The sequence below is a fragment of the Mandrillus leucophaeus genome, unplaced genomic scaffold (assembly GCF_000951045.1).
Source record: "Mandrillus leucophaeus isolate KB7577 unplaced genomic scaffold, Mleu.le_1.0 Scaffold18, whole genome shotgun sequence".
Taxonomy (NCBI): domain Eukaryota; kingdom Metazoa; phylum Chordata; class Mammalia; order Primates; family Cercopithecidae; genus Mandrillus; species Mandrillus leucophaeus.
In genome coordinates, this window is record NW_012101809.1 from 6,883,214 (window position 1) to 6,896,923 (window position 13,710).

The window sequence follows — 13,710 nt, forward strand, 5'->3', positions numbered from 1 at the left end:
TAGCTAGTACCACAACATTATATAATATTCCCACCATACAGAGAGATCGCTAGTACCACACATTATATAATATTCCCACCATACAGAGAGAGAGCTATTACCACAACATTATATAATATTCCCACCATACAGAGAGAGAACTAGTACCACAACATTATATAATATTCCCACCATACAGAGAGAGAGCTAGTACCACAACATTATATAATATTCTCACCATACAGAGAGAGAGCTAGTACCACACATTATATAATATTCCCACCATACAGATACATGGATGTAAAGCACCTCAATAGCATGGACATTAGAATGATAGAATAGTTTTTATATAATATAGTATATATTATATATAATATTAAAATATAGTAATCAGGAATATATGTTTTAAGTATTACCTTTGTAATATAATTTATATAATTGAAATTTCATACAATTTCATTTTTAATAGTGGCTTTGTTTAACAACCATTAATTAGCTTGCAACATTTCTGAGATGTTAACTGTGAGCTCTCATGGGCTATTACAAGCTGGCACAACATTGAGTCCCTATGAACTGTCAGGCTGAGATCTCCAGTAGTTAATCAGGAGGCTTGGCCAAAACATTTACTTGGCAGAAATGTCTCTTTCTCCTTCCTTCCTTCCTTCCAGCTTCATTTAAACATGCCAGTATCAAGACTGATCTAAAATTCCACCTTTCTATGTAGCAATCCATGATTCTTGTCACATTAACTCCACGGGAATCTGTTGGGCACTTGGGGCGACTCTCTGCAGTCCACACTGTAGCATCAGTTATGGGCTCACAGTCTTCCTGCAGAGACCGTTGTAATGGCAACCATGTAATAAAATGGGATAATTTAATTTTTTTCTTTTGAGACAGAGTTTTCGCTCTTGTTGCCCAGGCTGGAGTGCAGTGGTGCGGTCTTGGCTCACTGCAACCTCCACCTCCTGGGTTGAAGCGATTCTCCTGCCTCAGACTCCCAAGTAGTTGGGATTACAGGCATCTGCCACCATGCCTGGATACTTTTTGTGTATTTTTAGTAGAGACGGGGTTTTACCATGTTGACCAGGCTGGTCTCAAACTCCTGACCTCAGGTGATCCACCTGCCTCGGCCTCCCAAAGTGCTGGGATTACAGGTGTGAAGTACTGTGCCCAGCTGCAATTGCTTTCTAATGTAATTGGAATTCATTTACCCAATAAATATTTAATGCCTGAAATGTCCTAGGTATTGTTCTAAATTCATATTGGTCAAAAACAAACAAACAAACAAAAACTGACGAATATCTCTGCTCTTTTGTAGCTTCCATTTATAGTTACCAACAGGTTATGACCCCAAAGATTTTGTCTGGGGAACCAGCGATGGCATTCTATGACCTAGATATTAAAGAAGGATAAGTAGGAAACTACCAAACATAGAAAAAAGTGGAATGCTTCAAGCCTGAGGGATTACATATAAAAAGATAAAGAGGGTTGAAAAGGTTGGCTAGAAGTCTTCAGTTAAGAGTTTGATGGGAAGCTGGGTAAGAAGGTGGGGTGGGGTCAGACTGGGAAGATATTGTGTATGATCTCATTAATCAATTGGTTCTTTCTTAGCTGTACTGTTTAGTGCTGTGCTGCATATCGTTTTATTCTGTTCTTTAGTCGTGTTTGGGGTATGCTGTATCTCTCTCCCCTAAAGACTGAAAACCCTTTGAGGACAGGGATTGTCACACCTTTTTAAGTTTATTACTATTATTATTATTATTATTTTACAGGGCAGGGCACATATTGAGTTATAAATAGATGTGGAATTAAATTTAAATTTTCAGTCCCCTCTCCCCTTCATTCCTATTGTAGATACACACACAGACAATTTGCCTCTGTTTTCATTGAACTTCCGCAAAATCTTGGCTCAAAGAATATGCAGGAAGCAGAAAAAGAAAGGAGCTGTGGGTTCTGAGAAAGCAACTTCTTTTCTGCTGCTTTATGTTTTATTAACACTTAATGGATTAATATTTATATGTCCAGTTCATTTTGCCCCATCGGTGGGTTTCAGAAAACCCTACGATGCTTAACTTAGAAACATGAATTCTGCCAAGTGAAGCTACCCTCAATGACCTCTGGTTGGCTACAAGAGCAATAATCCCTTCTACCTACTTTATTGTTCTTCTACGTTGACATTTACACACCCAGGAGGCTTCTGAACCTCCAAGAAGTAGGGAAACACCGTTTGTACTTCAGATAGGGGACCTCCTTCTCTACACTGCTCTGTTCCTTTTCTGTTTTTCATCAGGGAGAAAAGCGGAAAGAAATCGTAGCAGACTTTCTTCATTTTATTATGGCTAGGATTTTAAAGAAATACACAAAAAGAGCTATAGTGTAGTTTTGTTTTATTTTTAGGGAAATAGGGGTCTTTATTTTATCTAGTCAGGAAAAGTTTGACTGACTCCATGTGTCCATGTGAATGCACATGTATATACTTGTTTCAGAGAGGGTAAATCATTGTCTTTGTTGTCATGTACTTATTTCAATAATTCTGCTGTGACTTAAAATGTACTTTTGACAGCATCCTCCACATTTACTCCCAAGCCAATATACCTGCCACATTATTTGTATCAATACCTTTTTAAACCTAGAATTTCTATTTGCTAAGTTGCTATTTTGTTCTGTAGACTGGACTCCAAATGACATGGAATTATTTAAAAGGCTAAAAGTTCACTTTCAAAATATGAATATTTACCCTCACTGGGGATATTTAAAACAATGTGTTAGGACTTTCTGGATGGCAATAGGGACATGTATATGTTTGTGTGTGCCTGTGGTTACTTTAGCATTTGTACATATGTACTACTATGCAATATTCATTTTCCTGACAGTGACTATGGGTATGAGAGACATGGGGAGAGCCAGTGTGTCCCAGCTTTCTGGTACAATCCAGCATCCCCATCAAAGGACTGCAGCCTTGGTCAAAGCTACCTTAACAGCACTGGGTAAGTAAAACACCTTCAGGAACTCAGCTCACTTGTTTTCCTGTTTCTCTAAACTAGGACCGAAGGACATGCATTGCTATTGAATACAATGGAGTGAAGATAGAGTCTGTTTATAACAAATGGCATTTGAGGGGAAGTGAGGAGTTCTTTAGCTTAGAGTACTTATTTGGAGAGCATCAGAAGAGATTTCTGATCAACCAGATTTCAATACCTTTGGATATTTACTTATGATAGACCATAGTTATTGTTTTAGTTAATCCTTCTCTTCTGGAAGGACATGTAGCTTCTTCCTTGACACTCAAGTGAATTAAATTAATACGAGTAATGTGCAGATATTACAGTACTTTCTAGTGAAAGATGAACTGAAACTCGCTGACACTGATGCTGAAAACTTAAAATGAAAATTCCAAAGTTCCATTCTAGGAATTCCTGGAATAAAAATGTCAAGGACGCTTTTCAGGAATTCTCAAATTACATGCGTGTTTATCTCTTTGTTCATGTATCAGTTACTCTTTCAGATGCTTGAAAAACATTTTCTTGAAGATTTGTTGTCTTTCCCTTTCCTTTGCTGCCTCTATAACCAAGAACAGATTTGGCAAGTGGATGGGTGGTCTAAGACAGCACCTCTCAAATGTTAATGTGCCTATCAATCACCTGGGGATCTTATTAAAATGCGGTTTCTGATTTGGGAGATCTGGGATGGGGGTGAAATTCTTCTTTTCTGTGAGCTCCCATGTGATGTCGATATTGCTGGTCCCTGGACCACTCTGAGTAGCAAGGGACTGAGTTGTTCTGGATGCCAGTCTTAACTCTCCCAGTGGATCTTCTGTCATCTCAGTCAAGTTATTCATCTTGATGCTTTTGCCATAGTTAGTTGTAACATAGTGTTGGTACTATCTACCTAACTGATGTCAACAAAGGAAAAAATATGATGAAAAAGAAGTGCCGACTGGTCTGAGATACTCTGAAATGCATGTCAACTATTTAGTGCTGGGAGGGCTATTCCTGGAGCCTGAGCTAAGACTCAAGAATCTTTGCTGTTATTTAATTGTACGAGTATAGTTTAGGGACTTAAGGCATTCAAATTGCAGATCCTACAGCATGAACTTAAAGAGATTGTGGTGTCAGAGAACAAAGTGCCAGGAAGTTTGAGGAAAGGGAGTATTATGGGCACAAGTGATTAGTTGGGCCACCAAATTCCCAGCGAGGGCCTGGGCTGAATGTGATTGCAGGTTAAAACAGAATTATAAAAGAATTGAATTAAAACATTTCATGGGATCATGTGACATGTGTAGGTACACCACATTTTAAGCAACTTAGGTATGCCAAAATCCCAAATAGCTAACAAAATAATTCAGGAGAATGAAAGGGAATGGCAATTAAAAAAAAAAAAAAAGAAAGAAAGCAAAGATGCTACAGATGTTGACCAATACCTCCAGATTGTGTAAATGTTGGCTTATGTTTACAAATCATCAACCAGCTTGAGTTAATGGCCAACTGAACTTGAAAAAGAAGAGTAGATGATATCAAGTTTGTGTTAGGACATGGTACCCACTGAAATAGCTATCATCAGTAAAAACTGAGTATCTTGTAACTATACATCCTGAGAAAGTATAAATTGATTACAAATCTTGACTGTCTAGACCAGTGATGACCAAATTAACTATAATGTGAGGCATATATGTAATTTTAGATTTTCTAGTAACCACATTAAAAATGTAAAAAATAAGGTGATATTAATTTTAATAATGTTTTCTTTAACCCAAAATTTCAAAAATATTATCATTTCAGCTGTCACACCAATGACATTTCAAGTGCTCCGTAGCCACAAGGTGAGCTACCATATTGGCTACCATATGGACAAGTGGTGCTGTGTTAACCAGAATAACTTTAGACCCATTATAAGCTCAGTTGACAAAAATGATGTATATATGCAAGATATTATATCATAATTTGATCTAAGACAATAATGACATACAACATTTGCTTAATATCCCCTGGGATCTCTGAATGGAGGTGTAATTCAGCAGTGGGGTGGCTGAGGGGATCTAGGGAAAATGTCAGGTATGATGGAAGACTAATATCATTCAAAAAGAATTATAAATTTCTCTGTTTTTGAAACCATCATAGGAAGGCAAAATAGATGGATTTGTTAATTATTCTTGACATAGTGAGTGAAAGAAGACAAAATGTAATGAGCATGTAATGGTGATGATGATGGTGATAATAATGCTGCTGGTGATGATGGTGGTGATGGTCATAGTGGTGGTATGTTTCTTTCACGTGGTTTTACCAGAACATTTGTATGTTCAGTGCAGCCTTATAGATGGTCATGTGCCTGGAAATATGCCCATCATGCAGATCAGGGTTGTAGGAAAGCTCTTGGCTTGACTTCATGTGCTGGGGTTGGTAGGCAAGGAAGATGACATGGTGTCATTGTACATAATGATGTCCTTGTCACAGAAGGTCATAGTGCTTTGTCAGGTGATTTTCCCATGCCTACCTCTTCTATAAGATAATTTTACATAGTGGCATAGTGAGACTGAATAGGAGTTTCAAATTTGTGTTTCTAATCTGGTGTTTATGCTGAGTGAGAAATGAAATATTAGCAAGGAGAAAATAAAATGTGCTCTGAAATAGCCCAGTGGCTCCACAGCAAGGGCTATTAGGCATTAGGGGAAGAAATGATGCCCTGGAGGAATAGGGAAGATAGGTAGCAGCCTTCTGATTAATCAGAGTTAGAAAAAGTTTGATGTTCTACCTGCTTTCTGGTACAGAGAAAGCTGGAGATGGCCTCTGGGAGATAGAAACAGGTTTGTCCCTCACAAGTAGAAGCACCTGCTTTTCCCATTTCCCTAGTCCAATGAGTCTGCCTCCTCTTTTGTTGTGTGTGAGTCAGACATTGATTTTTCTTGTCTGGTTTAGACACTGATCCAATCTGTGGCTCACCAGGTAGGATCAATAATAATGTTTAAGGAGCTACTCTTCCCAAGATGGAGGGATAGCAGGTCCTCAGCATTTGTTCAGCTTCGTAAATGTCTGTCTGTCTTCTTTGAGACTTGGTTTCTAGGGGCCGCTGTGTGAAGCACCTGTTTTGCTCTTGCTCTCTTACATTCCCTTTATCATACACACACACACACACACACACACACACACAACAGCAACAACACACTCGACACAAACCACTATGAATTGTCAATTCTACTTAGGTATCGGCGGATTGTGTCCAACAACTGCACAGATGGGCTAAGAGAGAAGTACACCGCCAAGGCCCAGATGTGCCCTGGAAAAGCCCCTCGGGGCCTCCATGTGGTGACGACCGATGGGCGCCTGGTGGCAGAGCAGGGGCACAATGCAACTTTCATCATCCTCATGGAGGAGGTAGGTGCTCGACTGGTTCTCTGAGGTCGGAACTCCCAACCAGACTATTCCCAGAATGGAAAAAGAAGATCTTACATTCCCAGAGACCCGTGCACCAAAGTCAATGGTGAGAAGCTGAAACTTCTGGAAAGAAGACAGACAAGGGTGAAAGAGGGCTTGGGGTGTTTACTGACCTTTCTCCCTTTATCCCACAATAAAGACCCAGTCTGCAGTGGGAGCCCGCTTGCCTCTGGAGCATGCAGATGTGGCTATATTCTTCAGGGTCTCCATTAAAGTCTGCTTTGCTGAGAGAATATTTATTACCATAAGACCATAAACTGTAAACTTGGCCAGAGGAAGGAAATTCAAATTTTATCTGTTGCTTTTAGGAGCCTCTTTTGCTTTATTCTAACCCTTAATCCCACTGATTAGAAAAGCCCACGAAGCTTTCACGAGGTCTTGAAAGTATGAGCGTGAGGGTGGGGAAGATTATTGAAATCCTTTAAAGTTATCTTTATAAAGAGTGTTGTATTAGATACTTTTCTATCAGCTAGATGCTGTATTCTTTCACTTTTTTAGTGTCTTCTGAAATCTGGGCAGTAAAATCAGACTGCATACATTGATTCCAGTATGGGAATATCTCTGTTGTCTGCTTCTTTTATAAGCTGTTGAATTGCTTACTATACTAAGGCATTTAAGGCACTCTTTGCTGAGTGGTGGAGCAGGAAGGCTTGCCTGATTGACACAGCCCTCTAAATTTATATGCAAATTGCTCTGTGCTCTTGAGATCTTGGAAAGAAGGCAAAACAGGCCAGGAGTCTTTTTTTCACAAGTATGAGCACTTCAGAAACCTTTAAAGTCAGGAGCACACTGGACAGGGTGGTGAAGGTTCCTTATCCTGGGTTGACAGATTTCTCAGCCTTCACTTATAGCAGGTGCTTGAATTAAAGGACTTTAAGATTCAGAGGAGGTCATTATCACATTTCCACTAGGGAGTTTCCAGGACCACAGCTATAAAAACCTTCTCTTGAATGGATGTGAAGAGTCACGATCTTATCCATTTGAATTGCCTCCAGTTCATTTCCACTTTAATTTATATTCATAAACTCAAGGATAGTTGACATTGTGTGGGGGGCAAGAGAGCACCTATCAATATTTCATTCACATCTGGGCTGCCATGGGGGAAGAGATGGAAAGTGAAACTGTGATCAGTGCACATTCACTGGGCAGAAGGATTGGCTCATAATTCCAAAATGATGTATTTCTCTATTCTATCATTCATCTTCATATATGAACAGAGCAATGATATTCTTCTTCATATAGGATCTTTGTTTTGTGGTCAAGTGCATTGTGTTGATCCAAAGTGTTGGCCCAATGTGATGGTGGTAGGGTGGGGACCAAGAAGAATGGGGTTCAGCATAGGCCCTTAAGAAGCTAAATGTTGGCTTTGGGTGGTGAGATGCATTCACTTGAATCATTGGCATGATGTTACCAGGTAGTACACAGAGAGCTCTTGGCTTTCCAAGAGATAGAGATATCTGTGAGCTGGGATGATCTGAAAAGGCTTCAGGGAAGAGGAGGCTTAGGTAGATTTAGGGAAGTCCAAGGATAACAGAACAAGGATATAATTTTGGGTGGTATGCAGTATTCATCTGTAGAATGGGAATCGCCATCCTATCCCTGCTGTTATTTTGCAGATGGCGTTATATAATATGTATTAAGTGAGTAGCATAATTCTTGTAACATAGCAAATACTCAAAATAGGAACAATTACAACTGCATGGCAACTGAAGGCATTATTGAAACCAGACTGGGTCTGGAACCTGGTCTTCCTGTACTCACTATGAAACTTTGGTCTAACTACTTATTTTTGTCCCCACACAAATGGGGACAAAATACTTTCTACAATATGGAATTATGAGGAGGGTACTTGCTTGGCACTAATAAAAGAACCTCTGTAACTATTTGCTGCTACTATGACTGCAATTATTATTACGACACAGAAGGAGAATTAAACTATGTATGTGAGGGAGTCAGTGAAACCTTGGCTTCCCTTCAGAACTTTATAGAGGGTCTACCTTGCCCACTATTGCCAGTGTCATACCAACTCAGGTTGCCCTAAGCTTAGGCGATGAAGACAATAGGTCCATAGTGCCTGCCTATAGTGCCCTGTGGATCAGATGGGAGTGTGATCATTGTGTTGCAGGTGTTTCAGCCCCTTGGGAAAGACTATGGGTCATCAGAAGTTGATGCTGAAGCAACAGGAGGAAGCATCAGATAGGAGTATGGCTGGACCACGTAAATTGACCCATCTGCTATGCCGTCTTGCAGGGTGATCTCCAAAGGACAAACATCCAGCTTGACTTTGGGGATGGGATTGCTGTGTCCTACGCAAACTTCAGCCCCATCGAGGACGGCATCAAGCACGTGTATAAGAGTGCAGGGATCTTCCAGGTGACAGCCTATGCAGAGAACAACCTTGGCTCAGATACAGCTGTCCTCTTCCTGCATGTGGTTTGTAAGTAGCAGGCACCAGCCCCTTTTTCTCTTTATTCCCAGTTGGCAACTAGTTCTGTTCAGACTTCCTAAAATTCAGAGCTGAGACCAGGTTCGCTGTGACTACTACAATTACCCAAACCAAATGGTGGAGATATGTACTCATTTGTGTTTCTGAGTTTTATGATACGGAAATAGATTGATTATTTTGAAGTTTGGATAACATATTACCAACTGGGCCCTCCTTTTCAGCACCACTCTGCTCTAATATAAATGTGTGCATGCATACACATTCAGGTAAAAGTCTCCTCTCTTCCTTTTGGAGAATCCTCAAAATGAAAAAGAAACAAGCCGTCTGGTTGATAGTCTCAGGCTCATTCTCAATCTATCATGAATGAAGAATGCAAAAATCAAAGTCAACTGTTATTTGTGTTGTAAGAGCCAAAGAAGGATTAAATAAACACGTTTGGATATTTTTAATGTAGAACTAAACACACACACAAAACTAATTTTTACATAAAAGGTTACTGCAAATTCATTCTGTTTTGACAATTCTAAGAACTGTCCAAAAATATTTTGTTGTCCTAGAATCTATTTCATTGCTATTGGCTGTTGCTTGGCACAAACCAAAAGAACAGTTGGTGTTCCAAAATATTTCTTTTGTGCTGGATGCATTTTGTGTATTGTCTATTCTAGAATTTGATGCATGTAAACTGAAACTTTAATATTGTGATTTTAGAATGTCAGGTCAAGGAAATGTTGTCATGGGACTGGGATTGGTTTCCCACATGTGTATCAGTGATATTCTTGAGTCTAAGGACTTCCATGGTTCTTACTTTCATACCCCACAATAATTTCCAGGTAATATGCTACATATGGTGAAATTTTAAGTTCTGAAAGAGTCTAAGTGAAAACAAGGAGTACCCTCCTATTAACAACTCAGTGATGGCATCAACTCTATCATATAAACAACCTATACCTAAGAGCTTCCTGGCAAACAGTAAGCTAGCTAGTCTCCTAGCTCTCTGGTCAAAATGCCAGTAAACGGACCAAAAGTGATAAGGGATGTGTGTGAGAGGAGACCTGGATTATGTAGCTCAATCATGTCCCTAAAAATGACAGGCTACATGGCCATGAGATAAATGATTTCATCTCTGGATCTCCTGAACTCCAGTTTTAAAATGACTTAATTCTAACTGCTACTTTGCCTCATGGGGCTTTTGTAATAGTAAACACACAAAAAAAACATCCGATCATTCACTAATTAATTTAACAAAAATTTGTTGAAGTCTTAAAATATGGAAGGCACTCTGCTAGGCACTAGGAGGTAGCAATGCAGATATGGCCCTCCTCTTACAGAGTTTCCATTCTGGTGGGAAGGTGGGGTGCTGCTACAAATGAGCCATAAACAGGCAAAGTGAGAACCACATCACATCAACTACAACCATTCTGTGCCAGAAGCACCAGGTCAGAAACCCAGGTGGGTGATGTGCATGGTGTTCATGAGCCCAGGCTTTGGAACAAGGGAGATCTGTGCTTGAATTCCGATCACATTCCTTTGTTAAATGTCTACTATTGGTCAATGTTCTTAGGCTTTATAAACCTCCAATTTCTTATCTTCAATGCTGGCTGGGCGCAGTGGCTCACACCTGTGATCCCAGCACTTTGGGAGGCCAAGGCAGGCAGATCAAGGAGTCAGGAGATTGAGACCATCTTGGCTAACACGGTGAAACCCGTCTCTACTGAAAATACACAAAATTAGCCGGGCGCCACTGCACTCCAGCCTGGGAGACAGAGAGAGACTGCCTCAAAAAAACAAAAACCCTTATCTTCAGTGCTTAGCTAAAAGGGAGGCTGTGAGAATCAAGCTGGATGAGGTGTGCATGTGTTTGGTATCCCCAAGACCACCACCAGGTTTGGTGATTCACTAGGCAGACCCACAGGGCTCAGCTAAAGTTTCACTCATGATGATGATTCATTACAGCGAAAGGGTACAAAACAAAATCCTCAAAGGGAAAAGGCTCAGGGGGCAAAGTCTGGAGGAAACGAGGCAGAAGCTTCTGTGAGTTTTCTCCCCACAAAGTCACACAGGACACTCCTTTATCCAGCAATGAGTTGTAACATGTATGAAAAGGCTGTCTAAAACAGAATCTCATTAGAGACTCAGTGCCTAAAGTTTTTAATGCGGGCCAGTCATGTAGGTACCCTCTGCCTGGCATGTAACAAAACTCCAGATTCCCAATGGAAAGCATTGGGAATAAACCATACTGTTTGCAAGAACAGTTTAGGCAGAGCGAACCACTCTTATCAGTTAATGGTTGACTGGAAACACTCCCAGAGCCATCTTCCCAGATACCAGCCAGGGGCCAACTTGCAAGCAGACCTTCCTCAGGACAGCAATTTCAGGTCCATGTTATTTTTTGGCACAGTGTGCAGAATGCTGCCTATCACCCAGCTTGGTGCATGATAAATTAGAGTATTTACTAAGTACTTCCTATTAACTTCGTACCTGACATTTTTGCCGCATTTAAAAATGAAGACAAGGAAGGAAAACGAACTTCACATTTCTCTGTTCCAAGGACTTGCCCCACCCACATTTCTGATTCTGCCAAGAGTAGGCCTTGCCTTCAGGGTGTGACAACCAATGTATCTTACTGGCAAAAAACACAACAGCAAGGAACTGGTTTATACCGTGGCTTATGTGCATGAGGGAGGAAATGTTCCTTGAAACTTTTATTGTGCTCATAATTCCCTCCAAATCAATCATGGCTGCATTTTCCAGACAGTTTTTATTGTGGAGACTGCTCTTGGCCTTATCTTGGGCCATTAGCTAACAAACGTAGTTGTTAGCTGCCCATAATAACCAATCTCGCACAGATTATTAGATTTTTATCAAAAGGGGCACTATTTGACAGTGAGGAATTTAGAAGTTTGCACTGTTTCTTCCTGAATCTGCTCAGCTGTCATCTCTTCTCATTGATCCTTGGTTTGTCTCCACATCAAAGCCCAGGGCTCCTGGCTCAGAATCTTTGCCTTAAAAAAACTGCTGTATGGTAGTGTTCCTTAGGATTATTTTTAACCAAACACGCTTGTCCTGAAGCGGAATAAATGCAACCATGAGTGATGGTCTTCCAAGTCGTAAACACCATATCCTTTTTGTGTTTGGCATGAGTTTATGGAGAAGGGGTTCTCCTTTTATCTTCTTGGATATCAGAGGACCTGACACTGTCAGCTCCCACTGAGCCAAGTCCCCCAAGTGACAGAAAGCCAAGAAGAAACTCAAGGCCATGAACCACAGCTGCATCATTGCTTAACTGTGGAAGATCCCAGGGTTCCCATGAGGTGTGTTGGGGAATGGGTTTCATGCTTTCTGGAGGATAAGTGAGAACAGAAGCAGTGACTTTGAGGGTAAAAAGGTCCCCTAAAGGGGCCCCTTTCCTATCAGGAGAAAAATGAGAGATTTGAATCTGGACATGGAGAAGGCAGTTTTTCATCTCCCTCCTTGGAAGTGGACTAGCCAGAATCCCCTCCCCACAGCCTCTTTCTCTTCCCCCATTGATCAATAAAACACAAACTGTAAAGAGACATAAATTAGGTAAACTCCTAAAAATGAGTAAATAAAGCAATGAAATTATCCATTATTTTCTCACATCTTGTGCCTTTTTTGCTCTCATGAACAAACAAATCATACAAAAATAATAACAAAAAAATTGTTATTTAAAATAAGTCAACCTTCAACCAAACGTGTGTCTGAATTGACAAAGTTGAAAGTGTTTGCTAAGAGAAATCTTGAGATGCCATATGTCTGGGGTCAAGGCAGAGAACTTTAGGCAGAAAGCATTCTCAGGCTGTAGATACTCTTCCTTTTAAGTATTCAGTTTTATTTTATTTTTAATTGTTGTGGGTACATAGTCGGTATATATATTTATGGGGTACATGAGATGTTTTGATACAGGTATGCAATGTGAAATAAGTACATCATGGAAACTAGGGCATCCATCCCCCTCAAGCATTTATCCTTTGCTCATACACTGGCCTGGCTGGTCTCCCCACCCAAATAGCAGTTGCTGTCCAAACACTTTCCCCTTCAATATAAAATTACCTGTGACACAGAATATGTCCAGTTAGACTCAGGAGAATGCTCACTGAAGTCCTTAGAGGGACTTCTACCCAATGACAGACAGAAACAGTGATGGCAGTGGTGGTGGTGGGCAGTAATGGTAGAAATCATGACATTCTTTCATTAATTATTGGTACTTTAAACAACCACATAACAATTCCATATGTTCTTATTACTATAAGGAAGGCAGAGCAAATGTTGTCCTTATTTTTAGAACAAGGTAATAGTCTGTGTAGGATTAAGACTCGTAAGATAAAGGAAAAAATCGTATAAGTACATTTGTGCCAGAGTTGAAATGAGAAACATCCCTTTGAACTGACTTGTCTCCAGAATTACCAGGGAAGCAAATAAGGATGGCTAGATGGCCTGAAAAATGCTCCACCAATAAGAAGAATTCAAGCCATCCAGGCTGAAGAGATGTCTTTGCTACAGTTGTGGCTTAAGAACTTCATACAGAAGTCTCTTCAGTTACTTGTACTCATCAAATTGATGATGGTGGAAACCAAGGAAATGTGCTCTGACATAGTAGGAAGAGAATTAAAATATTTTATTTGGATTTGGGTATGTAGGAAGGATTAAAGAAGAGAAAGAAGGAGGAAGACAAAGATAGAAAGGAAATAAGGAAAGGAGTTAGGAAAGGAGGGAAAAAGGAAGAAAAAATCTTGCAGTGCTAAAAAATTATGTACCTCTCAGATGCAACACTGATACATTACTGCCCACACCCGCTTTTTTTTTTTTAAATTAAGATGAAGTTTTGCTCTTGTCACC

General features: G+C 40.1%; 1 protein-coding gene across 1 annotated transcript in view; it reads left to right on the top strand.

Moving 5' to 3' along the window:
* The window catches only part of SORCS3 (sortilin-related VPS10 domain containing receptor 3), a 618,532-nt gene that overhangs the window by 562,712 nt on the left and 42,110 nt on the right, over positions 1-13,710 (top strand). Inside the window, exons 17-19 of the mRNA XM_011977522.1 lie at positions 2,853-2,966; positions 6,176-6,347; positions 8,658-8,844. Of these exons, the coding sequence (XP_011832912.1) occupies positions 2,853-2,966; positions 6,176-6,347; positions 8,658-8,844 (473 nt within the window). The remainder of the gene's footprint in view (positions 1-2,852; positions 2,967-6,175; positions 6,348-8,657; positions 8,845-13,710) is intronic.